Genomic DNA, 27,997 nt, shown 5'->3' with positions numbered 1-27,997 from the left:
GGCTTGAAACAAATCCAAAATTTTATTTCCAATGAGTACAGAGACCACATGGGATGGGGATGCGCTACATCACAGCGCCGACCTCCCTGCGCTGGCTTTCGGTTACCACCACCCCCTCCCCAAAAGCCTGGCAGCGGCAGGTTGGCACTGAAGGGACAGACTTGGCCCCGCCACCAGCAACCTTGGCAGAAAATAAAAGTCCTTTTCCAGTACTCCAGATATTTTTTGTTTAAAAGCCTGGGGGTTGAGTTGGATGTCATTTGAAACCATGCTGGAAATAACGGCATCGGGATGGAGAGATGGCTGGTATTTCTGTTGCGAGGGGGGAAACGATCTTGGCAGGCGATCTCTACTTGGCTAACAAAGGCGTATCTGTGCAAATATAAATACTGGGGTGAAATACCTGGCAGCACACCAATGTCAACACCACTACCAACGTGAAATAAAGACCAGCAACGGAAAACACCTTCAATGAGTAGTTTAGGTTAATTTAACTCCCCACCTCCACACCCTTCATGCATCTTTATTTCTTCATTTATATATTAAGAATTCAAGTTGTAAAATACAGAAGTCATTAAAAAAATTATTACAAACCACTTCGTGACAGCATTGGAGAAGGGTTGGGGTGTGAGCCCCGGGTCAGACCGGCTGCGCTTCACTCTCTGTGACAGCAAATCAGCGTTAAAAACAAAAGACAAACCAGGGATGGGGTATTTACACATCTGCCTTGCAACATTAAGAGTGAAACCAGCTGCAGAACAAATGACTTCATCCATCCTTCATCCTAAAGCTACGTAAGCTGTAGAAAAAAGATCGAGGTTAGGGGGGGCTGAAAGCCACGGTGGGATGACTGGGACAATCTAGGCTACTCATGTCCTATAAATGTTCCCAGATGCCAAAAGTTTGGAGTCTAGTGTAAGAAAAACTGGTCTTCTCTGTGGAAGACTAGAAAAAGAGTATGAAAAGGTAGAAAAAACAAAAATGCACTTATTACGGGCTAGAAAGTTTCGCCGAAAGGTACATAAAGACTATTGCCCTCTTGGATCCACAGGGATTTTTAAGCTGATACCTGATTCAGAACTACAGTTTAGCCAGGTTACTGCAGACCCCCAACCCCCCTATGTGACACCCACCTAATTTTGTATGCAAATCCCCAAGTTCTGATTGCCAAAGTTCCCCAGGAGTGTAGATGAGCGAGGAGAGCCAGGAGCTGTTTATCAGTGGAAAGGAGAGACAAGCCACGTCCGCAAAAGTATTAAATTCAAAGCAGATCCAAACAAGGTGGCTTGTGTCCCCAGAACACTGCCGGCAGATGAACTGGACCTGGGAGTAATTCCCCAGCCTGACACAGAGCTCAGGCTGCGTGTAAACAAGGTATCAGGCACCTCCATGAAGGGGTGGCCCCATGCTCCCCATGCTGCTCCCCCATCTCTACCCATTGTAGTGGGGCAGCAGCGGTAGGTGTGGGAAGGGGCGGAAACATCCCGCTGTGGGGCAGCATCCCTCCATGGGGCAGCATCCCAATCCAGCCCCAAGGAGAAGAGATGCTGCTGAGAAGCCAAAAGAGCAGGACACGGACAAAGCGAGGAGGGCAGAGGCACAGAGGTGTAGGAAAAGAGGAAAGACCCGGAAAGAAGTGGCCGACTTTGATTTTCAGATTTCTAGCTACCCCTCAAAGCCCAGGGGTACCCTAATGCAGGAGGTATTTCAGGCACGTCTAAGGCATTGCAGGAGTTGCCTTTGCTTTCAGAATCGCCTCAGTTTCCTCCCTACAGCTTTTTCCACCAGCATGTGGTGTCAAATGATACAAAAGAAAAATCTGGAGCGGATGAACAGAGATAAACTCTCATGCACTACCACTGAACGTCGTCACAGGAGTATGAAGCACCAACCACGACACATGATTCACTCTTACTTGCAGAGCTGAAGCTAATCATATACAAAATGTTAGCAAGTGGGGTTCTCTGGGAACACGGAGCTGCCAGCACACGGAGGGCAGGCAGGAGCTGCCGCGTCCTCGGTAACCCACCACGGGGCCCTGTGCTACGCAACTGCCGGGAACTAAAACGCACAAGACCAAACACTGAGTAACACCATAGTTCATCTAACCTGTCGCTATATATCTGACAACTTAAATAAAAAAGAATAGCTTGGAAAAAAACCAACAATATCATTCCAAGAAGTCTATACACATCCTTAGCAGTTACTTTGCTCAGCACAGCTCTGGTGCTTTTAAATATGGAACAATCAAACAATTTTGTGAGCAGAAAAGTGACACAGATTTATTCTTTACATATTTTGTTGTGTTTTTTTTTTTTTTCTTTCTAGGCAACTCTACAGACTTCAGATCTTTTGCCTCGCAATGCAGATCATCTTATTCCCCCAAAGGTAGCCAGGTTCTTTAAACATGCACATCTCTGTAGCTTCCAGGCCGTGTATTTTACTTAATTTTTGTTTAAATTCTGCAGACTAGCAGGTTGTCCCCATTCCTAAAACTCTACGTCAGTGTTCAGGGTGGCCTGAGTGCTGGTCAGGCTCCTCGAGGGTTTACAGGATAACACAGAAGAACTTCTTCTCTCTAAAGGGGTTTTCTGAGGCCGGGACAGGGGTCAATAGAGGGTCCTCCTTGGCGTGGGCTTCACAGTACGCCATCAGGTCTGCTGCTGCTTTTGACACCTGGAATAGAAGGAGCCCTGCATTAGGGATGAGCTGGGCTGGGGACATCCCACCTGAGAGATGGCATGTCCCATGGGGCATGTCCCTCGTGGGGATGGTTTTTCACATCTGGGCTCTAAGGTCTACTGTCAACATGCACTCCCATAAGCATCCTTCATATCCTTCATCCATTCTCATCCTCCACCTGACCTGACTTCAGCAGGTACCACATCCCTGCCAGCTCTGTCCCCCATCCCTCAGCAGGGACATCCACAGCTGCTCCTGAGCTGCCCTACCTCGCTCCAGACCTGAGAGGTGAGGTTTTGGTTTGCAAGCACAAAGAGGTGCTCGCAGCCAGCAGCCAGACCCAGAGCATAACTCTGCTCAGGACTGACTGTCATCCAAAGCCACCCCAGTGGAGAACATAAACCCTCTGGGATCTCAGGCTTGAAGCCAATGAGATTTTGCATGCCCAGAAGCAGCAATTCCACTGGGGTGGAGCAGAAGCGGTCAAAGCAGAGGAAACATCTCCTGGAAAGGATTTCCATAGGAAACACCTCCTGGAAAGGATTTCCATAGGAAACAGGCTTTCAGAGTTGCCCTGCTAACCTCAAGGCTGAGCACCGAGCACTGCCCAAAGCACACTTTCAACCAGCAAGTGTGACAAACAGCATGGGTTTAACCCTATTCCCAAGAAGGTGAGATGCCTCAGGGAGAGTCGCTTGTCCCTCCCCCTGGCAGAGCTCCAGGTGGCTTTCCACGGGCAAGCATCTGCTGCTGTCTTCAGCCACAGCCATAGGGATCACTTAAGACAAACATCCTCCATAAACACTGCCGTCCACCGCATCCCAGCTCCCATAACATGCTTTTGGCAGCTGCTCAGCAGCAGACAGCACCTCGCAGCGTAACTCTGAGCTGACAGCCAACTCCTGAGCTGGTGTAAGTGGTAGAAAAGCCTGGAGAGGATGAATAAAATCTCATACCTTTATCCTGTCAATGTTGGCCTCCATCTTAAGCTGCTCCACCAGCTTGCGGGCTTGCGCTATGCTAGCAGTGTTGTTGCTAGCCATGGGCAGGCCAGGCGCGCTCTCCAGACAGGCTGTGGGTGCAAGCACACGAGTGAACTGCTGGGCTGGGCAGAGCTGCTCCCAGCCCTGAAAAATACCCCAAATTGTAGAATCATGGAATGGTTTGGGTTGGAAGGGACCCTGAAGCTCACTCAGTTCCAATCCCCCTGCCATGGGCAGAGATACCTTCCACTAGATCAGATTGCTCCAAGCCCTGTCCAGCTTGGCCTTGAACACTGGCCAGGAATGGGGCAGCCACAGCTTCTCTGGGCAACCTGTGCCAGTGCCTCAGCACCCTCACAGGGAAGAACTTCTTCCTGATATCTAACCTAAATCCGCTCTCTATCAGTTTAAAGCCATTCCCCCTTGTCCTATCCCTATGTGCTGTTGTCAGAAGTCCCTCTCCAGCTTTCTTTCCGGCGCCTTTATGCAATGAAGGACTGCCTTAAGGTCTCCTCGGAGATTCTCTTCCCCAGGCTGAACACTTCCAGCTCTCTCAGGCTGTGCTTCAGCCCTCTGTGTGTAGCTGTTAGAGCTGAGCTGTGTGAATGCGGGTGTGAAGATGAGAGATGCAGACCCAGGCATTTCAGCCAGGGTTGAATCCTGTGTTTATACAAGGACAGTGAGCCATCAGCCTTTGTGGGTAGGAGGGTAGTCACACACTGCCAGTGGTACCCTCCTGTGCCCTCTGCATTGTTCCCAGCGCAGGGAATGCCCTATGAGCCATGCTTAGGTGACACTGGGACCTTCTTGAGCACAGCAGGACCCCAGCTGGGCTGTATTCTGTCTTTGGCTGTTATATGAAAGGCTGTGGTGGTAACAAAGCAAAAGGAAATCAGAGAACGGGCTCCCCCTGAGCAGTCCGGGGCTGCCTGGAACTGCAGTACCAGGCTCATTACCCTGCCCCGAACCAGGCACATCATCCAGCCCCACACCAATGCCCATGCCCAGCCTTCACCCTGTGTCCCTTGGCCTCCCTTGCTTTGTCCCTGCTGCCAACTTGAACACTGAGATGCTAAACAGGATGCTGGAGTTTCCTGTTTCTCAAGATTTCCACCCCAGGCAGGCTCATTAAGTCCACGCCATCTTGATCACGGATGTTTTTCCGCTGCTTTATAACAGCCTTGAGCTCCGATGGCCAGAAACCCAGCATTCAGCTCCTCTGGCAGCCAGTGCTTTTGCAAGCAGCAAGTATTATACAGTGTGGGCACAGCCACGCTGTGCTGCCCCTGCCTGGCTGGGGCTGCCTGTGAGCTCCAAAACGGGGCTCTGGGGAGTGTCCTGCAATAGCAGGGCGCAGCGAGCCTCCCACCAGTCCCAGGCAATAGGACAAGGATGGCACAGCCCTAAAATGAGGAGCTTTATAGGGAGGACACTGAAAAGCTGTGAGAACATTCAGCTCAAGCCCATCTTGGAGGATGTGAAGGACAGAGGCTCATCCTGGGATGTACAGAAAGAAACAACCTGGCACTGAGCAAGGTGCCCATCCTTGAAGGTGACTGGAGAGCAAAGTCGTGCCAGGGGAGCTGGGGTTTTAGATGATACTCCTCCCCAGCCACCCCTGCCCCATGGGGAGCGCGAGGAGTTATTCTTTACCAGAAGCAGGTCTCTCCGGTGATGTGTGCCTCTAGGGAAAGATCTGCTCCTCTTGGCCGTTCACTACCTTTGGTTAAGAGAATATAAAAAAGAAAAAAAGGAGCCAGGTTAGGTTGCTGTGATGCCAGTCAATGCAATGAGACCATTATTTATGGCATCAGGAAACCCAGAGCCCTTGCAGATGCTAAGTCCCATGCCCTGCCAGGAAGGCAGAAAGGCTGTGGGTTTCCTTCTGTATCCCCCCACCTCCTTGTGCCTTCCAAGCACATCCCCCAGTGACATTATTCACATTCAGTGAGATTTTCAGCACAGGAAGAGGTTTCAAGCCAGTGGGCAACTATCCGAGGGCTGTTGGCAGCCAGGCTTTTAGCTGCTCTCCAGCAGCCCCACAGCACATCCAAGCATGCTGTAGGATGCACAGCGAGAGGGGATGCAATTTAACTGTCTGGTGCAGAGAGCACATGGCAGGGCAGAAAGAGCATCTCCTGGGGAAGGCTGCCAAAATCCTTCCCCCCTTTGCCACAGCCCAGCTCCCACCATGCCTCCGTAATAACCCAGGCTCCTGCCCAGGTCTGCTCCCATTCCCTCTGTGCCATTGCTTGAGGTTTAGCTCCAGCTTGTGCACTGTTTCTGTGCTAGTTTTTCTCAGCTCTCCCCATTTTTTTGCTGGAGAGGTGTTGGAGCAGCAGGGTGCCTCTCTCCTGCTTTTGCTTTCAGTTCTCTCTTTTAGCCACAAAGTGGATGGTGGTGGTGGTGCCACCACATCTGTGGTGCAGCAGCTTGTCCTGGGCTGGTGGGAAAGCCAGTGACCGTAGAGATGTTCATGAACCAACATGCCATTGCATGCTCTTACTACATCTACCCTAGAGGCAGTAAGGTGGAAAAGACAGGCGCAAAAATAAGGCCAGAGAAGACTGAGACCCTGCTGGGGCAGGGGAGGGGACACCTATGCAAGCACCCCGCTGTGCATAGGGCTGCTGGGATGATGCTGGGGACCTGGCCGATGCCCAGCCAGCTCACAGGACCCTGGTGACACCAGCAGCTAGCCACACTTGGCCCCTCTGCAGATACCTTGTGGATGAACTTGAACCAGTTTGAGGCCAGTGATGGATTTGCAGTGTTTCCATGCTACAAGCAACTGGACGTGCTTCCTTCAACATGAAGACAGAAAAATAGCAGGTGGCACTTTGAAGTGAGCCACCGGGAGTAAACCCAAAGCCTTATCATTTGGCTTTGACTTAAGCCAAGCCAAGCTAGAGCATCCTCCTCTCCTTCTACCCCTAATGCCTCTTTACTACTAATTGTAGTCATCCAAACTACACCCTGGCAGGTGCCTCTGCAGCACCAGGGTGACTAAGATGCTTGCAGGCAGCTGCCTGCTGTCCTCATCCAGGAGCAACACTGCCTACACCAAAGCAATATGTGTATTTATTTCTCTTCCCCAGGACCCAAGGAGGTGCTTGCACTGCTGCTGGACTCCATGCTGAATGAGAAAATAAGTATTTAAGTAGATAGTGGGTAGATGCCGAGAGCATCAGACTTCAGACAAATTAAAATCACTCTGGAAAATATCTAAATCCTCAGACTGGAGGGAAAATGCTGAAGTATTTGAGTGGCTGTCAGAAGGAAATTGTTATTCCTTTGTTGGAACAAGTCCAGAGGAGGGCCATGAGGATTATCGGGGGGCTTGAACACCTCCCATACAAAGACAGGCTAAGAAAGTTGGGGCTGTTCAGCCTGGAGAAGAGAAGCTGTGTGGAGACCTCACAGCAGCCTTCCAGTATCTGAAGGGGGCCTAAAAGGATGCTGGAGAGAGACTCTTCATTAGGGACTGTAGTGATAGGACAAGGGGTAATGGGTTAAAACTTAAACAGGGGAAGTTTAGATTGGATATAAGGAAGAAATTCTTTACTGTAAGGGTGGTGAGGCACTGGAATGGGTTGCCCAGAGACGTGGTAAATGCCCCATCCTTGTCAGCGTTCAAGGCCAGGTTGGACAGAGCCTTGGGTGACATGGTTTAGTGGGAGGCATCTGTGCCCATGGTAGGGGGTTGGAACTGATGATCTTGAGGTCCTTTCCAACCCAAACCATTCTGTGACTCTATGATTCTTTCCAGGCAGCTTGTTTCCTAGCAGCATCATTCCTCCATGGGCAAGCACTGGGAGTGGAGCTTTCAGAGCTGGGGCTGGGGACCTGGTGGATGCAGTGAGCTTGCCTGACCCTGTCTGGGGAATCCAGGTATTCCCAGCACAGCAGGTGACAGCAGCTCTTGGACACAGCAGGTTTGTACAGGTTTAATGGCACTCACAGGGGAATATGCACGGCACCTTATTTAATCCATTTAATGGCATGTGTGCCTGGATAATATGATTCCTGACCACAGGTTAATGAGTAAGGATGCTATTCTATTTTCATGCTAAAGATATTTAGCATGTACAGTACATGGATATTGTCTCTTTTGGGCTCTGCACTGTAATCACAATTCAGGATCTTGCCAAGTTGTTTTGATACTTGCTTGTTGTGCCGAGGCATCATGGGTTATTTACTGTATGTGGCAAGAGATTTCATTCTTTTAAAAGGATGTGAAAGTGCTTGCAATGAATGTCTGGACTCAGAAATTTTGCTGCTGATTTTTGCTAGCTGGTACTTATGCTCTAAAAAAAGCACCTGATTTGTTGTTGACTGTTTAACGAAGAGCCATTGACGTATCTGAATGGCATTTTCTTCTTTCAACAGTGGCACCCAGCCAAATCAGAGACCAAAAACTGAGATTTAGCTGGGCAAAGGGTGAGGGATGCTCCTGACGTTGGGGCACTTGATTCAGCATTTATGGCTGCTCGGTCTGCTCGGTCTTCAGTGTTTACCCAGGATATAGAGCAACCCAGGATATAGAGCAACAAAACCTAGCCCATGAGCTGCCCACCATCACTGCTTCAGCATGCATACAGCGAGCTGCTGCACAACAGGATGAGACTCGGGTTTAATTTGCTCCACATTAAAAGCCACCATTGCTTCAGGCCAAGGGACAACCAGCTCTCCTCCATCCATAACCACATCTACCTTTCTTTCTGAATGCACTTCTCTCTCCCAGCACATTTATGCACCCCTCTTATATGCTCTCCTGATCCAAGGGAGAACGTTGGTGCTGCTCCCATATCCCTGTCCCTGAGCAAATCATCACATAGGCACTGACCCCATCCCTCCTGCCAGCACACAGCCCAGCCACTAGAGACTCGTTTAACTCAGTGGTAAATTAATTTGCCAAGTTGCCTGCTGCTACCCATTCAGCTCCAGCCTGCTGAGCTGCCAGCGCTGCCTCCTGGCACTGCCTGGCACAAGCTGCCTTGCCATGGCACCACCTCAACCAAAGAGCAAGGCAAAATGCCATGTACAACCCAAAAAAGCCACTGCAAAAGGAGCATTTTCTGATGCCAGAGCAATAGAGCCCTCCTGCTAAGCTGCCTTTTTCTCAAACTGGGCTCCTATGGGGCCCCGGCATCCCCCAGCTGCCAGCCCTGCTTGCAAGAGTAAATCAGCCTTCACTTGCCAGCTTCTTGTCGGCACAAGCTGCTGCTTCCTTTGCACAGAGCTGCGTGCGCCTTGCACCAGCTCCATCACCAGCCCCAAACCCACAGATCTGAGCCCAACCTCCCCTCGAGCTTTTCGCCCCCTTTTGCTTGGGTTTTGTCTCAAGTTGCATGTGGATGGAGACCAGAGTTCTCCTACATGTTTACAATAATGCATTTTAAGAGTGATTATTGAAGGTAATTGGACTAAATATGCAGCTGTCACTACAGAAGGGGTACCCTGAAGCACATTTTGCACTGGGTTGAGTCTGTCACTGTTCAAAGGCAGCACTGACCCTAGCTGGGATGCCAGCATCCTTGCAAAGCATTTTCTTATGTTCTTGAGGGTGCAAACAGGCATTGAGTAGGCTTTTACAGGTGTCATGAGACACCTCCTGCATCTTTAGGGGTCTGCAGCCTTTGCATACTCAACTGTGGTCCTCTGCTTTTTTAAACCTGCGGATCACATCCATCTGTTGCCAATTTTCCAGACTTTTTTCACCTCCCAGTAGGTTTTTCTCTACCTTGCAGAAAACCATTCTCCCCACATGGGCCAGCTGAATCAAAAGGAAAAAGTGGTGGCCTGCAGGAATGAAGCCAAAAGCACTGACATTTGCAAGGGCAAAAAACTCACCGTTTCTCTACCATTGAGACTGAAAGAGCACCACACGGCATCACCCACCTCTGAGAACAGCTCCTTTTCAGAGTGAAAGCAGGAGCCTCCCTGCTTCTTGGTTTCAGTTCTAAAGTCACGCTTTTCATCACTCGTGTACTGGTATTTTCCACAGTTAGTGGCAAAGCAGGTGAACCCCATTGGGCAGCCAGGATTTTGGGGAGCACAGGGCTCAGACTTGTTCCTACCAGGCTGTCATCACCTAGGTTTTTTTTTCTTGTTCCAGAAAAGGTGCCAGGCTGAGTATTGTAACAGAGGGATTTATTCCAACTCCCATTTATGCTGGGATTGCTCCGGGCCCCTGCACATCCCAGCAGCTGAGGTCAGCCCATATCATTGCATCCCAGGGGCACAGTCAGGCACAGGGCCAATGCAGTCCCTGCTAAGGCAAGCAGGCTCTCCTGAAAACTGCCTTTTCCTCCCCAAAACCCAGGTGTGATGCAGCACCCAGAACAGACAACAGAGTGTATGGCTGTGCTGTCACCCCCCTGCAGTCGGCACTGCTGGTCAGCAGCCGGCTGGAGCGTGGGAATGCCTCGTGCAGGGCTGGCTGGCTTTTCAAGCCATCCTGTTGCTTTTGCTAAAAGTCACTGCTAAAAATATGCGGCTCGCCTGAAAAATAATTACTAAATATATACAGAAAACCACAAAAATATTACAGACAAAAAAAAATAAAATAGCAGAGCCGTGTTTCCAGGGGGCGGAAGCTGGTGTAGTCACATTGATCTCAGCAGCAGTTGCAGACCTGGCTGGGAAAGGAGCCTTAATACGCCCAAACAACATGTGTTTCATTATTTCCTTAAGCACAGAAAACAACATGAGCTAGGTCTGTGCCCGTGGGCTCCCATCACACTGCTTCACAGAGGAAAAAGGACCTTATCCTTGGAGGCGGTTTCAGCCACAGCATCCACAGGGATTTTATTCCCCTTTCCAACATCCATTTTTTACACCTGATGTCCAATACAGTGCTTAAATCACTGATGAAGCAGCTCACAGATCAGAGACATGCTGGGAAATAAATAAATGAATAAATAAATAAATAAAACAGTACCCGAGTGGGAAAAAAAAAAATGAGCCTGTTGCCATGGAAACAGCTTCATTATCACACCAGCATTGGTCCCTCCCGCCAAACAGGGGCGAGGTGGGATGGGTGCCTGTTTTAGGCCCAGTGCTGATGTTTTGCCTTTGTCAGTGGGTTTTGGTGCCTGACCTCCCACTGCTTCCGCAGCAGCTGGGAAGGGTGCCATATCCATTGCCCATCTTAGACTTGTGCAGCCCTATTCAACCCTATTTCACCCCAAAACGCGCACTGGAGTCAAACCTCAGCCTGCTGCTTGTTCAGCCAGCCCTGGTTCCCCCAGCAAATCTTGTTATCAAAGCAATGCAAAGCAAAGAGAGTGAGAGGGAGCTGCAGCAAAGATTTTTCTCTTCCCTAATTTTGCTGGGGCACTAAATAAAGAGCTCCCACTGGAGCTGGCTTTGCAGGGAGCCTGGCTTGGATGCCCCCTCCATCCACTTTGTGCTGCCAGAACCAATCACTACTGCATCCCAGATCTCATTAATATCTGCAGTTGAATGCATGCTTTTCCATTAAGTCCGCAAGCACTAAAGGTTTAGCAACATCACAGAATCACAGAATGGTTTCGGTTGGAAGGAACCTTAAAGGTCATCCAGTTCCAGGCCCCCTGCCACAAGCAGGGTCACCTTCCACTAGAGCAGGTTGCTCCAAGCCCCATCCAACCTGGCCTTGAACACTGCCAGGGATGGGGGAACCACAGCTTCCCTGGACAACCTGTGCCAGTGCCTCACCACCTTCACAGGGAAGAACTTCTTCTTAATATCTGATCTAAATCTCTCCTCTGTCAGTTTAAAGCCATCCCCCTTTGTCCTATCCCTACAGACCCTTGTCAAAAGCCCTCCTCCAGCTTCCTTTTTGGCCCCTTTAAGTACTGCTCTAAGCTCTCCCTGGAGCCTTCTCTTCTCCAGGCTGAACAAGCCCAGCTCCCTCAGCCTGTCTCCATAGCAGAGGTACTCCAGCCCTTGGAGCATCGTCATGGCCTCCAACAGGTCTCTGTCCTTCATATGTTGGGGGCCCCATCCATTTGGAAAGCTGAGCACATCCCAGTGCAGCCCACCAGGACTGAATCTCCAGGAGAAACCACTTTCCCAAGAGGCACATACAGGTCCGGAGAGGAGCAGTGAGCAGCTGCAATGGGGCCAAGTGGCTCCAGCCCCACAGAGACATTTTGGGTCTCACAGGGCTGTCCTTTCGCCTGGAGCAGTCACTGTGCCATGGGTGTCATGCAAAAGTGAGAATCTCAGCTTTGTATTTTCTCACAGGCATCCTAACGGCTCAAAACAGAGGCAAACAGAAACCAACCTCAACTTCCTCTTTTTGTTTGGTTGAGTTTTTAGCTTTGTTTTGTGGGGGGAGCAGGGTGTTAACAGTGTTTTCAGGTGAAGGACCAGAGAGCACAGCCTGGGACATCTGTACCCCTCCCTCCTGCCACCCATCATAGGAAATGGTGAGTCTCTCTGGCCAGGTACCGACCTGCTCCAGGATCAGCACAAGGCTCTAGCACCACAGGAACGTCACCAGGGTTGCCAGTCCCCGTGCTGAAGGTCAGGGGTTTAACATCAGCATTGTTTCCCCGGGTGACAAAGCTGGGTATCCCCAGTAAGCCAGAAAGCCACATGACCCCCGACCCTGCCCCAAGGCCTTTGGGGATGTTCCTCTGAAAAGGAAAAGCCATCCCACCATCATTTGCATGAAAACCCTGAGGAAAAAGTGTTTGGTCTTAATGCACAAGGGACAAACCCAGCAGTGTGTGCAGATCAGGCACTGGGAGGATGGGTGCCCTTGGAGCTTGGTCAAATACTGCAGAATAAGGATGCCCAAATATGTGGTCCAGTAGTCTAAGAAAGCAAAGCTGCTTATACTATGGCACAGAAATAAAGAAGCCTCAGCTGTCACATTCAGTGCGACACACCAGAAGGAACAGATAAGGTTCTCCTGCAGCAGAGAGTTTAAGCAAAGCTTCCACTTCTGTGGCCCTCACCGGGGCTGAGCAAAACCACTGCCGCACTTCACCAAAAATGAAAGTGATTTCATGGTTGGGGTTTTCTGTTGTTGATTTCTCTCTGTATGGGGGTCAGCCCAGGCTGGAGGTCAATGGCACTATCTACAGCCCTGTCCAATGCACCTTTTAACATTGGTTAAAATACTATGTAGATATCCTTGAAAATACCTGAGTTTATTATTTTGCATTTCTACTGCATCAACAGCCAGTAAAAGCCAAATTCCTCTCCCAGAGTATATGCTGTACCCATGCTACATAAAGCAGCAAACCCTTTCTTTAGGATTATTCTCATCCTGGCACGTCTCTTCCCAGGCTGGAGCGACCCCGATATAACTGTGTTGGGGCAGCTGGTGGTAACCCAGCACTACCAACAGCCATGCACCCATGAGGCAACAGCTATACAGTGGAAGTATGAATGAACTGACCAAATAAAAAACTCCTGTTGAAACCTCGATCGTCTCTTGACTACCAAAATCCTCCCTATGAAACCTGTTTCCAACCGATGGAGCGGCAGCAGGGTGGGTATCCCTTACTTCAGAGCAGAAGCTTCTGCTGTCAAGGAGACTCTAGGTCTAGGACACACACACCACCTTACAGCTGGCCAGAAAGGAGCAAAAACACACAAAAAAGTTTTTTTCCCCCCATAGGGAGACTTCTAAAAACCCAAAATCACCCTTTAACTAGAAGCATCATCACACCTGTGACTTCTCAATTGCTTCATTTCTTGATTTCTTTACCAAAGCAACTGAAATTTACCCTGAAATACATTCTTTGTACACACCTTGCTCTCAAACCCCAGTTCTGTGCTGCTTGTCCCAGGAAAAAATAGAGAGATGGTTAAAGCTGCCAAGGAAGCAATGAGCTCCTGTACCAGGAAAAGGAGTTCAACATCTGTTCATACAGCTCTGAACTCCTGACCCTTAATTAAGGGAAGCAGCCAAGAGCTATTATTTCATGTTAATTAACTGATCCATTCTTGGGTTTCAGTTTTTAGCATCCCGCTCTTAACTGTTTGCCATGGTCAAGATAAAGACCTTTAGGGAAAGGTGCAAAATGAGGTTTGAAAGCAAAGGGAAGAAGGAAGGAGTGCTCAAGGTGAAGGCATTTTACACAGCATTGCCTTTGGAAAATAATTTGGGCATTTGGCTGTGTCAGCAACCATTCCAGAAGGGACAAACCACCCTGAGTGCCACACAAAGTCACCCAGAATTCAAGGCCACAGTGACTTACCAACTGCCTGCCTGTCAGCACGGGGGCACAGCCACCCCAAAGGAATTGGGGCCAGCCCTGATTTGGCTAAAACGTCACATTTTAGAGGGCAACATCCCTGTGACACCAGGAAATGGGAAGGAGCATGTGGATTTTGTAGTAGCTCCTGCCATGGCGCCAGCCTGCTGGGCACATCCTTCTGTAAGGCATTTTTCATCCCAGCTACAATAAGCCCAAACCTGCTCCTTTTGCTTACAACACAAGTACCTCACCTTTCTGCCCAAGCAACTTCTGCGGTCCGTGAAGCCCTCAGCTGCAGAAATCATTGCAATGAGGAATCATTCTCTGATGATTTCACCCGGATCAAACCTTTATTAGAATTTTATTTTAAGTAACACTCACACAAAGTCTAATAACCCTTTCCGGCCGCTGGGAATCACCCACCAAGTTGCATCAGCAAAGAAACAACCCCGTTAAGCATCCCATTAGTTTTAAGCCCCCCTAGGAATTACCTTTGACTGCTTTAATTAGGTATCCACCGTACAAAAGAATTAATTAATTAGTGATAAGCACCTGAACCACATTACTCATAAGGCTCTATTTCAAGCTTCAAATACAGCAAACAGGTCACAGCCTATCTGCTATAGTAGAGCAAAGCCTTGGTGCTGCTGCCTGGTATTTCTCTTCCCATCCCTGCCATCAAAGCAACAGGGCTGGGAGCTTTTTTTCCCTTTCTTTTTTCTTTTCCATTTTTTTCACAGCATCCAGAGCTGGTGCTGTTAGAGCCACTACTCCAACAGTGGTTGCTCTGCGTGGAGGTGGGAGAGCTTTGTAATTACTTTCTGAGATACGATGTGCTTTAGGTATGGGTTATGGAGTAAAATCTTGTCTCTTGCAGCTACAGTTACTCTGCAAAGGCTTCACTACAAAGTTGTTGCACTACAACAGCACTGAGATACCTGTTAAAAGAGTAAAGCCTTTGCTGATGGCCAGATCCCAAGCTGCAGGTGGAGGATCACCACTAAACATGGGTGATTTTAGCAGGTTTCTGGGTGAAAGAAAGGGAAAGGGAGGAAGAAAATCAAAATACCACTTGCTACTCTGTATTTTCACAATCAATAACTTTGAATAGTAATTCATTGTGGCTTGCACTGGCTTCAGCATCCTCCAAGCTGAGAGTCCACGGCAGGGATGCGAGAAGGGATGCGAGCCCTGGCGGTGCTGCAAACCAGGTTAGCTGGGGCTGACTGGGGAGAAGTAGGTTGCTCCTTCATCCTCGGTCGGTGAGCTGACCCATATTATCTCAATTAAATTTAACTTCTGTGGCCTGCTGCTGCCTCTTTTTTTTCCCTGTAACCTAATGCATTTCAGTCTAAAGTAGGACCTGATAATGGAGGCAGCGAGTACACCTGGGTCCTTCCCAATGCAATGAGGAGAGGAGGGCACGGCCATCACAATAGAACTGGGACAGGGATGTGGAGGGGGATCAAAAGGCAGCACCACTACAGCCGTGAGCTCAGCAACTTCCTTTTGCTCAAGCTCTGACCCACCTGCATTTCTCCTGACCACAGTGCTCCTGCAAAGCAGCCTTTCCCCACACTATTCGCCTGGCTTGCTAAACCTGTCTCCATCCTCAGCCCCGCTCCACTGTGCTCATCACTAACTAACCTCCACATACAACATCTTGGCTTTCCCATGGAGCCCAAAATCCCTGAACCAGACCATTTTTGCCTTAAAAAAGGGAGGTAAAGCCTCCCTGCCACGCTTCCTGCTGAGTCAACGGCCTTGCTTTTACCACCACGCATTATTCTGGCTATATCGTGAAATGACACATGCTCAGCAAACACTGGTATTACACAGGAAGGAGGAGAAAGCCACCCCAGAGCTGCTAGCCTGGGCGGTGGTTTTACACTTGCAATATCAAGCATTGCTAAAAAAATTAAGGCAAAAAATTTAAAGCCAAAGAAACCGCGCAAACCCTGCATTAAATAGCACAAGATGGTGTTGCCCATGCTGCTTTGCCCTCCCCTCCCTTGCATCGGTACCTCCTGTGCCAGAGATCAGTCCATCCTGGCCGTGCCACGGGCACCATGTGCTTCATTTGTCCCTCCCGTGCCTGCTCCCGGAGCTTTAATCCTTCTGCCAAATGAGCCGGAGCCACTGTGCTTGGTCCCTGGTGCTCTGTGAGCTGCTTTCCCAAGGGCAAGTGCCTTTCCCTGCCTACCTGGCTGCTGGGAAACCTCAGCATGGGTCTGTGCTCCTGATTCCTGTATTTTTCCCAGCATGAGCTATGAAAATCAATGAAGGCAGCTGCTCTTTGGAGGGCTGAGTTTCGCTTTCAGGTAGGATGGAGGAGCCATATTGATTCAAAGCCAGCCTAACTTTTACACACATTAATGCAAAAATTACACACGGCTTAGATTTAGGCTTTAAAAACATAATAATTTAAAAATCAGTGCCTCCCTTATTTGCCGCTTACACCTCTCCATGAGCCTGCGCTGCTGCATTAAAATCATCTTCTTATTCCCTCCTGACACAGTGTGGAGGGAGGAGGCTGGGTCCCCCCTGCTGGCACTGGCTGCGGAGTGAGGGAAGCACTGGACACAAATACAAACCCTCAAGCAGGGCTGTGAGGCTGAGCAGCAATTATATTAAATCAGATGATAAATAATGCAACGTATTTTGATAGTACCAGTCCTGCAAGCACCGCATAAACACCATCACATCTCCATGATATTAAAAATACAAGGGATGAAGTGCGATCAGGTCAGCATGACTTGAATAACCGAGATTAAAGCCCTTCTGAAATGCTGTCCTTGGGGCATGCTGCAGCTCCTGTCCCATGGCAGAGGCACAAACCTTTGCCTCTTCATAAGGTCCTACACAAAGTGATGGGACTCCACCAGACTTGGTTCAGTGTTCAACACTTTGCCATCCAAGGTAAGAGAGCTCTGCTTGGACACTTTGCAGCATGAGCAGAGCTGCTCCAGCAGCGGACACAGTCCTGAAGACTAATTAGAAGAGGTTCAGATAGGTTTACAGGTTGTAGATGGCTGAGGACCCCTGCTAAGGACCCCAAACCACTGCAGACCCAGTGAGGGGGTAGGAAGTACCCAAGAAGACATGTAGAGATATGGGAAGACGAAGCCACATGGAGAAGACCTGGCCACGTTTCTGCATGACACTCTGGGGACAGCTTTTGACAAAACAGGTCAAATCCAAGAGGCAATACAAGCAAAAGAGCCCATGGAACCAATGCAACCATAATGCAATTGAGATAAAACTGTATGACAAGCTGATGGAACATCCTCCAGAGCAGGTAAGGAAGCCAAAAGGCAACCATGAGGACAAACCCCAACCTCTTCATATGCAAGCAGCATATGAGGTAAAGAAGTCTCCACCATGCAAACACAATGGTCAGATGCTTTCTGCACACATGCTGGGACCCTGGAAAGGAGGACATGACCCACAGAGAACCTGCTGTTCTACAGCAGCTTAGGGCTCACAAGAACCTGCTCTAAGATCTCCCTGGAGCCTTCCCTTCCACAGGCTAAACAGCCCCAGCTCTCTCAGCCTGCCTCCATAGCAGAGGTGCTCCAGCCCTCTGAGCATCTTCATGGCCTCCTCTGGACTTGCCCTGGGCACTGAGAAATTCTCCTGCTATTTTGGTCCTCAGGAGACTCAGACCAAGGTCTTGGTGTCCTTCCATCTGAGATGACCCTTTCAAGAGGCAAAAGGCAGTAAGGATCTGGCAGGAGAGTTTGGGAGCAGTGATGCAGTGAGGAGACAATACCCCTGGGCTGCATAAGTGTAAAGGGATCTCCAGGGACATTTCACCTTCCCCCAGAGCGATACACCTCAACAGGCTGGATGCAGCCCATACATAAGGAGCCACTAACACTATATTAACTTGAGAACATGTCTGCAGACGCTGGGGACACATTAATCCCCATCAGAATGGTGCTTGCAGATGTGAAAGCAAAAGAAGCAGTGGGGGAGAAGTTGGTCTCCTCAACTCATCCCCCATACTTCTGCCCCACAGTGTCCACTGCATGCATGAGCCAGGGCTCTCCACAGGGCACAGCCCCAACCCCATGAGCAGATGATGGATACTTACTACTCTTCTACATCTTGCTTCTCCAAGGTCTGCTTGAGGAAGAACACATTGAAATGGAGAATAAACTCTTGCAAGGTGATTTCTGCCTTGAAACACCAATGAACCACAGGTTTCCTTCCTCCTGCTGACAGCAATGGGGGAGAGCAAGCTGGAGCCCTAGCCTGGGTGGCAATCACTGTCCCAGTCTTCTCAGGCCCCCCTTGGTTATCACCCATTAGGTGATAATAACCCACTGGCAATCCAGCCCAGCCCCAGGGCATGGCCAAGGCAGCCGTGACACAGATCTTCCATTTGGGTTCAGTTCAATAAACCCAAACCCACTGGACACTGTCAAGGAGAGGAACAAACCCAGAGACCAAAGCTCATCTTGTGCTGCTCCTCACACCAACCAAACCAGACAGAGCCCTAACAATGACTCCTGCTACACACAGAAACATACTGGCACTGTCCTGGCATTCCCTGCTGACAGCAGCATCATGAAGACACGTTTCTGGCACCCCTATCATGGTAGGGGTCTGTTCCCTGACTCTCAACACCTTCTTTATCCTGCTTCCCTCCCTTTGCTGCACCTACTCTAAAGCAAAACCAAAGACACTGGGACCAAAAAGGAATGAAATCAGCACCAAGCATCTCACATCTACCAGTAGCTGGCAGCTTCTATCCCAAAACGGCCCAACTCCTCCAAACCCACAGTTAGCGCAATACACTCAGTCTGCAGGAATTCACAGCTATGGAAAGGATTTTAAGGCGACTGAAGACAGAAGCATTCCTTCAGCATCCCCCTTGAAGGACTCACACCTCAGGCTTGTGGCTCTCAGACACCTGGCCATGCTCCCCCTATGCCATCATGTGTTAGAGAGATGCTGCAACAGGTTAAATGCTCCTGCAGTTCATCCAGCTTCAGCTCCTGGTCTGTCCTCTGGGACACAGCTCAGATGGGAGCAGGCAAGAGAGAAAACATGCTTCTCCAAATCCCTGCGGATGCTGGCGGGTGCACAGGGACACCCTGCCTTGTCCTCAGGTCCCCAGGCTGGAGGAGCAGTAAGTGCTCTGGTTCCATCACAACTGCTGCTTTTCCCTGCATAGACTTAATGCCACATTTTCTTATTGGCCAGTAAGCCAAGACAAGTTTTTATTGAAAGAGAATCAGCAAGTCCAGGTTTCAGTGTTAGCACAAATGCCCCCCTTGCACAAGCCCAGGGCTGGAGCCATGCTGGTGTTTAGCACAACTTGGCATAAAACCCAAACCACTGTTGAACTCCTCTCCAGTCTTCACACCACAGTGGTTTCAGAGCCCCAAGGAGGTGCAGGGCCTGCACAGCCCTCTTGGCCACTGTGCCAGGGGTGCTGCAGGGTGCATCCAGCTGCAGGGACTTATCCAGCTGTGCTGTCATCAAAGGAGTGCAGGTTTCCTTATGCAGCAGGCTGACACACAGAGGCATCACAGCACTGCAATGACCCTACAATAACTAGCACAGAAGTCCACCCAAACAGTGTCACTGCTTTCCCTGCGGTGCCAGCCAGGGGAGTGCTGGGGCTGCTGAGCTGCTCTCACACAGACAGACAGAGGAAGGGGATTACTTGGCACCGACTTACTCTGGGCATCTCCCATAATCAGTGCTGTGTGTCTGTACTAAGGCACCAGCGGTGGCACGGGGCACCGATGTCCCCGCAGTCCCCCACTGCAGCTGGTGGCTCTGCGCAAAGCCAGCTCAGGCCACAGCAGGCAGCAGTCAGGCTTCAGGGCTGGGGTTTAGCTGTACCAGTCTGGAGGATGCTGTAGGCAGCAGGAGGAGGGATGCTGAACAGCATGGTGTAGAGTAAAACCGTAACACAAAGGAACTTGCGGTGGGAAAATCCCATGCTGTGCCAGGGATTTTTCCTCTTTGGTGGGATCTCACATGATCCAGGAAAAAGCACTGATGTTTGAGGTCTCTGATGAGCTCCAAGGCTGCCCCTTCCCACCCGAGTTGCTCTCTCTTACAAACCCAGACGCTCAGCCAGGCCCTTCGCAGCTGGGAGAGGCACCTGTTGGAAGTATCAGGGGAGGGACAGAGCCAGCTGAGTCAACTTTCCTTCCTAAAGCCCTTGGGAGAGCAATCAATGGCAGGACAATAAACCTGTAAACCAAGATACCAACTCAGCTAAAGGATCTTACCCACCACTGCACCACCTCTGCCCCATGCCAGCTCCTGGGGTCCTCTGCTACACTGAGTATAGCACTTTGGGGTTCACAGCAGCACCCCGAGAATAACCAACCTGCAGCTCAGCTGGCTCTTGGATGCTAGACAAAAGCATCACCCACAACCAGAGACTTCCCTATGCTGCTGACACTCACCAACCACAACCCAGCAATGCCTAGACCTTCCCTTAGATAAACTAATTAGCCCAAATTACAATGATGACAACAGACAAAGGCAAAGAAAACCGCATGTGAAGAGCAAAGGAAGGACCAGATTAGGTGAAAACCAATTGAGTTTGGTAGGATAAGCAGGTCATAGAATAGGTTAGGATTGGAAAGGACCTTAAGGTCATCAAGTTCCACCCCCCCTGCCATGGGCAGGGACACCTCACACTAAACCATATCACCCAGAGCCGAATAGAGCCAGGCTCTACTCAGTGGCAAACAATGATAGGACAAGGGGTAATGGGTACAAACTGGAACACAAGGGGTTCCACTTAAACTTGAGAAGAAACTTCTTCTCAGTGAGGGTGACGGAACACTGGAACAGGCTGCCCAGGGAGGTTGTGGAGTCTCCTTCCCTGGAGACATTCAAAACCCGCCTGGACACATTCCTGTGTAACATTATCTAGGTGTTCCTCCTCTGGCAGGTGGATTGGACTAGATGATCTTTCGAGGTCCCTTCCAATCTCTAGCATACTGTGATACTGTGATACCCAAGGCTTCATCCAACCTGGCCTTGAACACTGCCAGGGATGAAGCATTCACAACCTCCCTGGGCAACCCATTCCAGTGCCTCACCACCCTAACAGGAAAGAACTTCCTCCTTATATCCAATCTAAACTTTCCCCGTTTAAGTTTTAACCCATTACCCGTTGTCCTGTCACTACAGTCTCTAATGAAGAGTCCCTCCCCAGCATCCCTGTAGGCCCCTTTCAGATACTGGAAGGCTGCTATGAGGTCTCCACGCAGCCTTCTCTTCTCCACGCTGAACAGCCCCAACTTTCTTAGCCTGTCTTCATACAGGAGGTGCTCCAGTCCCCTGATCATCCTCGTGGCCCTCCTCTGGACTTGCTCCAACAGTTCCATGTCCTTTTTATGTTGAGGACACCAGAACTGCACACAATGCTCCAGGTGAGGTCTCACAAGAGCAGAGTAGAGGGGCAGGATCACCTCCTTCGACCTGCTGGTCACGCTCCTTTTGATGCAGCCCAGGATATGGTTGGCTTTCTGGGCTGCAAGCGCACACTGAAGCCGGCTCATGTTCATTTTCTCATCAACCAACACCCCCAAGTCTTTCTCCACAGGGCTGCTCTGAATCTCTTCTCTGCCCAACCTGTAGCTGTGCCTGGGATTGCTCCGACCCAGGTGCAGGTCCTAGTATAGTTACTGCCCAGGAACTGTTAAGGGTTTCTCAGCTGCATACGAATAGCAATTTTGTAAGGTTTGGTACTATGTCATTTCAGGGATTATGTCTTTTTTTCCCACTGAGCCTGTGAAAATTTGTGTTTGGTGTTTGAAGTCCATCATAGCTGCAGGAAATGCAGGAGATGCATTTGGCCTCAGCATTGCTGCTCCTGCTGCCTCCTGCCCCACAGAGCACTGGTGGTTTGCTTGCACCACTCCAGTCAAAGGTATCAGTAATTAACCCTGGCCTGACCCAAAGCCCAGGCTCCACAGACACCATCCCAGTGACTTTGGATGGGTTTTAGAGCAAGCCCTATTTTTCCACAGTGCCAAATCTGTGTCCTCCAAGCAGCTGGAGCCCATCCTGTCCTTCTCCCCAGCTCAGACCTGCCTCAAACATGGCTCATGCCCAATGGCCCGTGCCAAGTGTGTGCAGAAAGCTGGGAGAGAGCCTGCACTCCCCCACACACATCACATGCTCTCCCACAAGTAGAAGCAGGAGCACACCCCCCCCTTTCAATTCTCCTTATGAGTTTGGGGGCACAAAGCTACTCCTGCACTTTAAACGGACCAGTTTTGGGGGTGTTTGCACCATATATGTGGCATACAGAAGAAAGAAATACGCACGAGGAATGGCTGAAGCTCCACTGGAAGTGAGCAGGCAATAAAACCGTGCAAGCACAAGCACAAAAATCCCCTTGCCAATGAACCATGCTGCACCCCATGCCCTGCCCCACAGCATGGGGTACCATCTCCCTCTGCCTTTCACCCCATCCCTCTTCCCAGGAGCCACTGTGACCCCACAAAGCAGCTGAGCAAGAAACCAGAGAGGAAGAAACAGTGATAAAAGAACCTGAAAAGCAAGAAAAATTGAAAACCCACCCCAATCCCTTTGCTCATTCCTCCTGCTTCTACGCCGGCTGTGAGCATGCACAGCTGTATCCTGCTCCTGCATCCCGCTCTGGGCACAGGAATGACACACTTAGAGAAGTCACACCGAGAACTGACGCAACTTGTGCCAACAATGGTGCTTTTTCTGGGGCAAATGCCTTATTCCCAACCCAAAATGGGGCAGCAGGCCAGCAGTAGGGAGCAAGCAGTGCAGCTCTGTGGTCCTTAGTGGCAGCACATGCATCTCAATCTGGCTGGCCTCGAGCATCCTAGCACTGAAATATGGGATGGAGAGGCATGGCTGCCCTGCGGAAGCACTTTTTGGGGGTACACAGGGCTCCTCTGCCGGCTCCCCAGCCTTAATTACTATGGTAACAGCCTGCGCCGGTGCCTCGCTGTCCTCCTCCGGTGACTCACTGGGTTTCAAAAGGAGAAGTGATGCCTCGGCCACCACCAGTCGGAACCAAAGCCCTGGAAGCTCAGCGGGCACGCCTGCACCTGCTGGGAGGGAAGGCATGGTCCATCCTTGCAAAGTTTGCCTCTTTATCGCATTTTACACTCGCAGCCACCCCGGCACAGGGTGGCAAAGCAGCAGGCTGCCATGGGGACAGCAGGCTGCCATGGGGATAAAAATAATACTAATAATTGAGCTTCGTCACCAGCTCGCAGCCATCTACCCACAGGAATCCCATCAGGAGACCCTGCAATCGCCTGCTCCTGGTCTCAATAACTGCATGCTATAAGGCAGCCCAGTGTCAGGATCTAATGCACACTGGTTATCAACTCCCCCACGGGGGTCACCACCAGCTCATGAGTGCAAGGATCCCAGAGAAAATGCAATCAGCATCCTTAACACCGATACGTGCACCACTGGGAACAAAGCGGGCAGCTCCCAGAGACTCTGGGAGAAAGGATGGGCACGTGCAGGCTGTGTCCCCCACAAGCTGGGGATACCCTATTTCAGACATGAGGCTGACTCCAGCTGACATGCAGGTGTTGCCGAGTCTGCCCAACTCGTGTCACAGGTGAGCAGCCTGCAGCACACTGTTGCAGCAGCAGCAAGCAGCAGCCCCTGCTTCTTCTTGCAAGCAAGTGCAAGGCTAAAAAAGCCAAAAAATAAACCCTAAAACTGGTGCCAAGGGAGCAGCATGGCTGATGACCAGCCTTGCAGAGCCAATACGGGAGCTGGGACAGGATGAGGCTGAGGCATGTGCCCTGTGCCCTATGCCCTGAGCCCCATTACAACCTCCAGAGCACCTCAAAACATCCTCCTGGAGAAAGGCTTCGCCCTGGGGCTTTCCTGGCAATAATTAATTGAGTCATATTTCAATCCAGCCAGGGGCCATATGGTAGAAAAGAGGATTAAAATCGCATGCTCCAGCTGCATTCAGGGAAATCCAGTTATAAGGAAAAATCCTCCGTGCCTGGCCGCAGCCTGATGCCAGGATACGTGCTGCTGCCACCCGCACAGCCCTGTGCCCTTTCCCTCTCGCAAGCACAGGCTCACTGGGGGGGCAATCACTGTTTGGTAATTTGGGGGCCCAGAGGAAAAACCGGGAAATAAATTACAAACCAGACCTGCAACGATCCCTTGCCCTGCAGGGAGAAGGTACAGCAGTGGCAGTGAATGTGTGCTCAGAGTCCACCCTTTGGGGTAGCATGCTTTCAGATCATTAGTAACTCATTAGTTAGTAATTAGGAATCGCTGTGCTTCAAGATTTTCCCTAAAAATAAATCCATTTTCCACCGAGGAGGCAAGAAGGCAAAAGTTTTTTGCTGGATTCCCTGCCCACGGGGGCAAGCAAGCCCTGGACCGGGTTTACCGGAGCACACATCTCCATTGACTGGTGATTTTCCCAGGGTTATTTTACCCGAAGCGCTCACCCCATGAACCACCACTGAAAAGAATAAGGATTTGGACTGAAATGATGGGGAGAGCACTGTCGCTGTGGGGATGGTGGGGTGGGGCACAGGGTGACCATCACCCCCAAATCCCCCCCCAAGCCAGGCTGGGGCAGATCCATCCAGCTGAGGCTGCTGCAAGGATTTGGGGCTGGGAAAGTCTCCCCCTTCTTTCCCAGGGAGAAAAGAAAAAAAAATAGAAAGAAAGAACACTGTCTCATTCATTAGCGGAAAAAGCCTTTCCTGTGATGGCAAATCAGACGATTAACTGAGGATCAAACCCTCTGAATCCAAACCTTTGTTGGGGAAACTGGCCCCTCTGTGCGGTACCGCACCCAGCCCCAGGCGGGATGGGGACCCTCGCCCCCCCTCCGCAGGTGCCATCGCCACCCGATCCCGCGGGGTCCCCGTGGGGTGATGCAGAAATCGGCGCCCTGAGGGATGTGGGGGGATTTTCTGCTGATTTGGGAGCGGTTCGGGGGGCAACGGGGGGCTGGGGACCGCCCTGCCCAGCCCCAGTGTGCCCCAGTGCTGCCAGCCCCGGTCCTCCCAGTGCCCCTAGCCCCGGCTCCCCGCGTCTGCCCGACGGTACCTGGAGGCGGCGGTGCTGCCCCGCGGGGCGGGCGGCGGCGGGACGGAGGGATGGAGGGAGGGATGGATGGAGGACCGGAGGGAAGGATAGAGGGCCGGAAGGAGGAGGAGGGTGGTCAGCAGCAGCCCCGAGCGGCAAGTCCCCACCCAGCTTTGTCTGCGCTCATCCCTCTGCCTACAGGAAGCGGCTCGGCCCCGACTTCCTCCTCCTCCTTCTTCTCCTCCTCCTTCTTCTCCTGGTCCGGCTTCTCTGGCAACCGCTCTCCTCTCCTCCCTGACGCCCCGGGTTTTGCAGATCGCTTTTCTCCAGACCCCGCTGCCTCCTGGCCCTGCCCTTCACCCTGCGTCAATCCCTTTCCCTGTTTCTGGCTGTGCCCATGTCCATGTCCTGGTCTCTGTTTCTGTCCTAATCACTGCCCGTTCCTGCCTCAGTCCCTTCCACGGCGCCTTGTCCCTTTCCCTCCCCTTCCTCATTCCCCCGACCCTGAACCCCACATATGCTATGCACTAACCCCCACAACCACCCACTGTACCTGCCTGCATTCTGCACCCCAAACCCTGTACCCATCACATACCCTTCACCCACACTCTCTACACCCCTCATCATGCACCCTGCACCCCATGCCCCCCCCGCAACCATCACATACCCTGCACCTCACACATATCCCCCACCCTCCCTGTACCCCACAGACCTCACAGACCCATCCCTGCACCCGCAGCCCCTCTGCACCCATCCCTGCCCTCTCCCCTCCACCCCCTCATCTTTGAATACCCCGTGTTTGAGGATCCCTTCTTCTATCTCGTGAGCCCCCCAAACCCTCTGGCATTCACACCTCTGTCCTGACCACACAGCCCAAATCCCTGTCACCCCCCAGACCTCTCTGTGCCCCTCGAGACCTTCCCAGCTAAGTAATTCCCTACCTGCCTGTCCAGGGCACAGCCCTGGGGGCACCCATGACTTCATAGTTTGTATTTTCGTTTTAATCCATGTAAGTCTGCATGCCTGTTTTTTTTAGGATTTCAGGTGGAATATTTCCAAAGCACAAGAGATCTGGTGAGTGCTGGTTGGGTTTTGTGTAAGGCAGCCTTTTCCTTTCCTCCGTCTGCACCCGGAAACATCTGTAGCCAGCCCAGCTGTACCTTGGCTATACATGGCTGTACCTTCAAGTCTGCTCTGTTGCACACGTATACACTGAAAGTATGCTCATGTGTCCCTGGGCAGACGGCACAGCAGAGCTGAGGTGCGGCACAGCCCCCCAAAACAGGGCACTGTAAGCTGTGCCATTGCCCACCGCAGCAGCAGCGCTGGGATGCAGCTCCCCGCGGGTGGGGGGGGCACGGCCATCCCGCAAAGGGTGACAGCAGCAGCTCCCCGGGCCCGCAGCGGTGGGTGCGAGGGGCTGCGCGTCACCCTCCCGCCGGCCAGGCCCGCAGGGCTCCCGGCAGTGGGGCGCTGGCTGCCATGGATGGGTTTCCCCTCCCGTTTCCACAGCAACACTGATGACTGATTTCCTTCCAGGGCTCTGGAGCTCGGCCCTGCAGAGCCCACCCCAGCTGCCCCTGGGGCTCTGTCACCCACCACCCACCCCGGGCAGCACCCAGCATGGGGCCAGCGATGGCAGAGTCCCCCCCCCCAGACACACGAACCCCAAATACTACGCAGGATACATGTGGCGCTGCGCTAAATGAAAGCGTTGCATCCAATGATGATTTCAGGGTGCAGAAGGTCCCCAGGCTAAAGAGACAGGAACACACGGGGTATTTCTGTAATTATCAGCAATCAGTCATCGGTGTACGATTGGGGTGATGCCAGAGGGTGTGTCCAGCACTGCTGGCTTGGAAGGGCTGATAGAAGGAGGATGCTCTGTGAGGCACCTGCCTGGGAAGAGTCATCACTGTGTAACACTGGAGAGAGCACCACCGGTTGTCGTTTGGCGGCAAAACTTAAAAGTAAAAAGGGACATTACTGCAACATTCCCCTTTTAAAGTGCATTTTGCACTTGGCTCCATAAAAGTGGCATTTGAACGTTGTCGCCCTACAAATTGCAAGTCTTTGACCACTCGGGCTGCCATGAAATGGTGACAGGAGATGCAAAATCTGAAGTGGAGCAGCTGGAGAGAAAATGGGCCAAGTGCAGCCTTCCTGTGAGAGCTTAAACTCGTGAAATGGTTAAGGCAGAGCAGCACAAGGGCTGCCAGCCCCAGGGAGCATTCGAGGGAAAACCAGCCAGCGTGGGTGCAAGGCTGCCTGGGGACACACCGCCGGGATGGGAACTGGAGGACCTTTACCCCCTGGGGACCTCTCCCTCAGTGAGATGAGGGAGGAGCAATGGAGGCCAAGCCATCAAATGCCAGAGGGGAATTCATTTAAGGCCTAGCTGAGGGTACTAGCCTTTGCTAAAGAAAGTCTATGGGGAAGAGAGAGGCCCCTCCCCTCCCTCCCTCCTGGGCGGCAGGCCTGGCTCATGCAAAATAACATTCAACATCTGGTTTTAGGAAAATTGAGGGGTTTTAGAGGCCAAGGATGAAATCTGGAGGCTATACTTAGTAGCAGACAATGCAGTCCCCATCCCAGAAGTCACTTGCTCCCTCGTACTCCTCCCTCCTGCGTGAGGCAATCAGCTGCCCCAACAACGTCTGGTGTTATCAACAATTGGGCACCAAGACCCGTGGCCACCCCACGGTCAGCACCCGCCTCACTGAGGACGAGGACTGGTTTTAGAGGACAAAGGGAAATCACTGGTAACATGCAGTTATTTTTGGAGCCCAAAGAAAAGGCACAGGATGCTCCACTGCTCCATCATAGATGCTGAAGGTGCCAGGGGAAGGGTGCAGTGTGTATGCCCCACATCAGAAGTGCACAGCCCCACATCTCCATCCCCATACCTCTCCCAGGGTTCTTGGAAGAGGGATGGATGGCAAAGGCAGGCAGGCTCCAGTGCAGGTCCCACGGGTGTCCAGGCTCCTGGGGATGCTGGTAGCCCCCATGGTACCAGTGTTAGGGTGGCACAGAGTCGCATCCAGTCTGCAGCATGCTTGGAGAAACCAGCCAAGAAGCTTT

At 51.3% G+C, this 27,997-nt stretch overlaps 2 protein-coding genes across 2 annotated transcripts in view; one reads left to right on the top strand and one right to left on the bottom strand.

Annotated features, from left to right (window-relative positions):
- TXNDC16 (thioredoxin domain containing 16) overlaps nucleotides 1-27,997 on the top strand; it is a 328,598-nt gene that overhangs the window by 120,607 nt on the left and 179,994 nt on the right. The window lies entirely within an intron of this gene.
- On the bottom strand, nucleotides 4-25,159 carry GNG2 (G protein subunit gamma 2). Its single transcript, XM_061462470.1, has 4 exons — nucleotides 24,938-25,159; nucleotides 5,319-5,385; nucleotides 3,639-3,754; nucleotides 4-2,676 (listed from the first exon to the last, which is right to left on the bottom strand). The coding sequence occupies exons 3-4, from the start codon at nucleotides 3,723-3,725 to the stop codon at nucleotides 2,548-2,550; spliced, it is 216 nt and encodes a 71-aa protein (XP_061318454.1). The 5' UTR covers nucleotides 3,726-3,754; nucleotides 5,319-5,385; nucleotides 24,938-25,159; the 3' UTR covers nucleotides 4-2,547.

Source organism: Pezoporus flaviventris, unplaced genomic scaffold, assembly GCF_033815535.1.
Source record: "Pezoporus flaviventris isolate CSIRO_AGI_PZ_B2104156 unplaced genomic scaffold, CSIRO_AGI_Pfla_v1 ptg000035l, whole genome shotgun sequence".
Lineage (NCBI taxonomy): Eukaryota > Metazoa > Chordata > Aves > Psittaciformes > Psittacidae > Pezoporus > Pezoporus flaviventris.
Note: the sequence above shows the minus strand (reverse complement) of the source record. Positions and strands in the feature narration are given on the sequence as shown.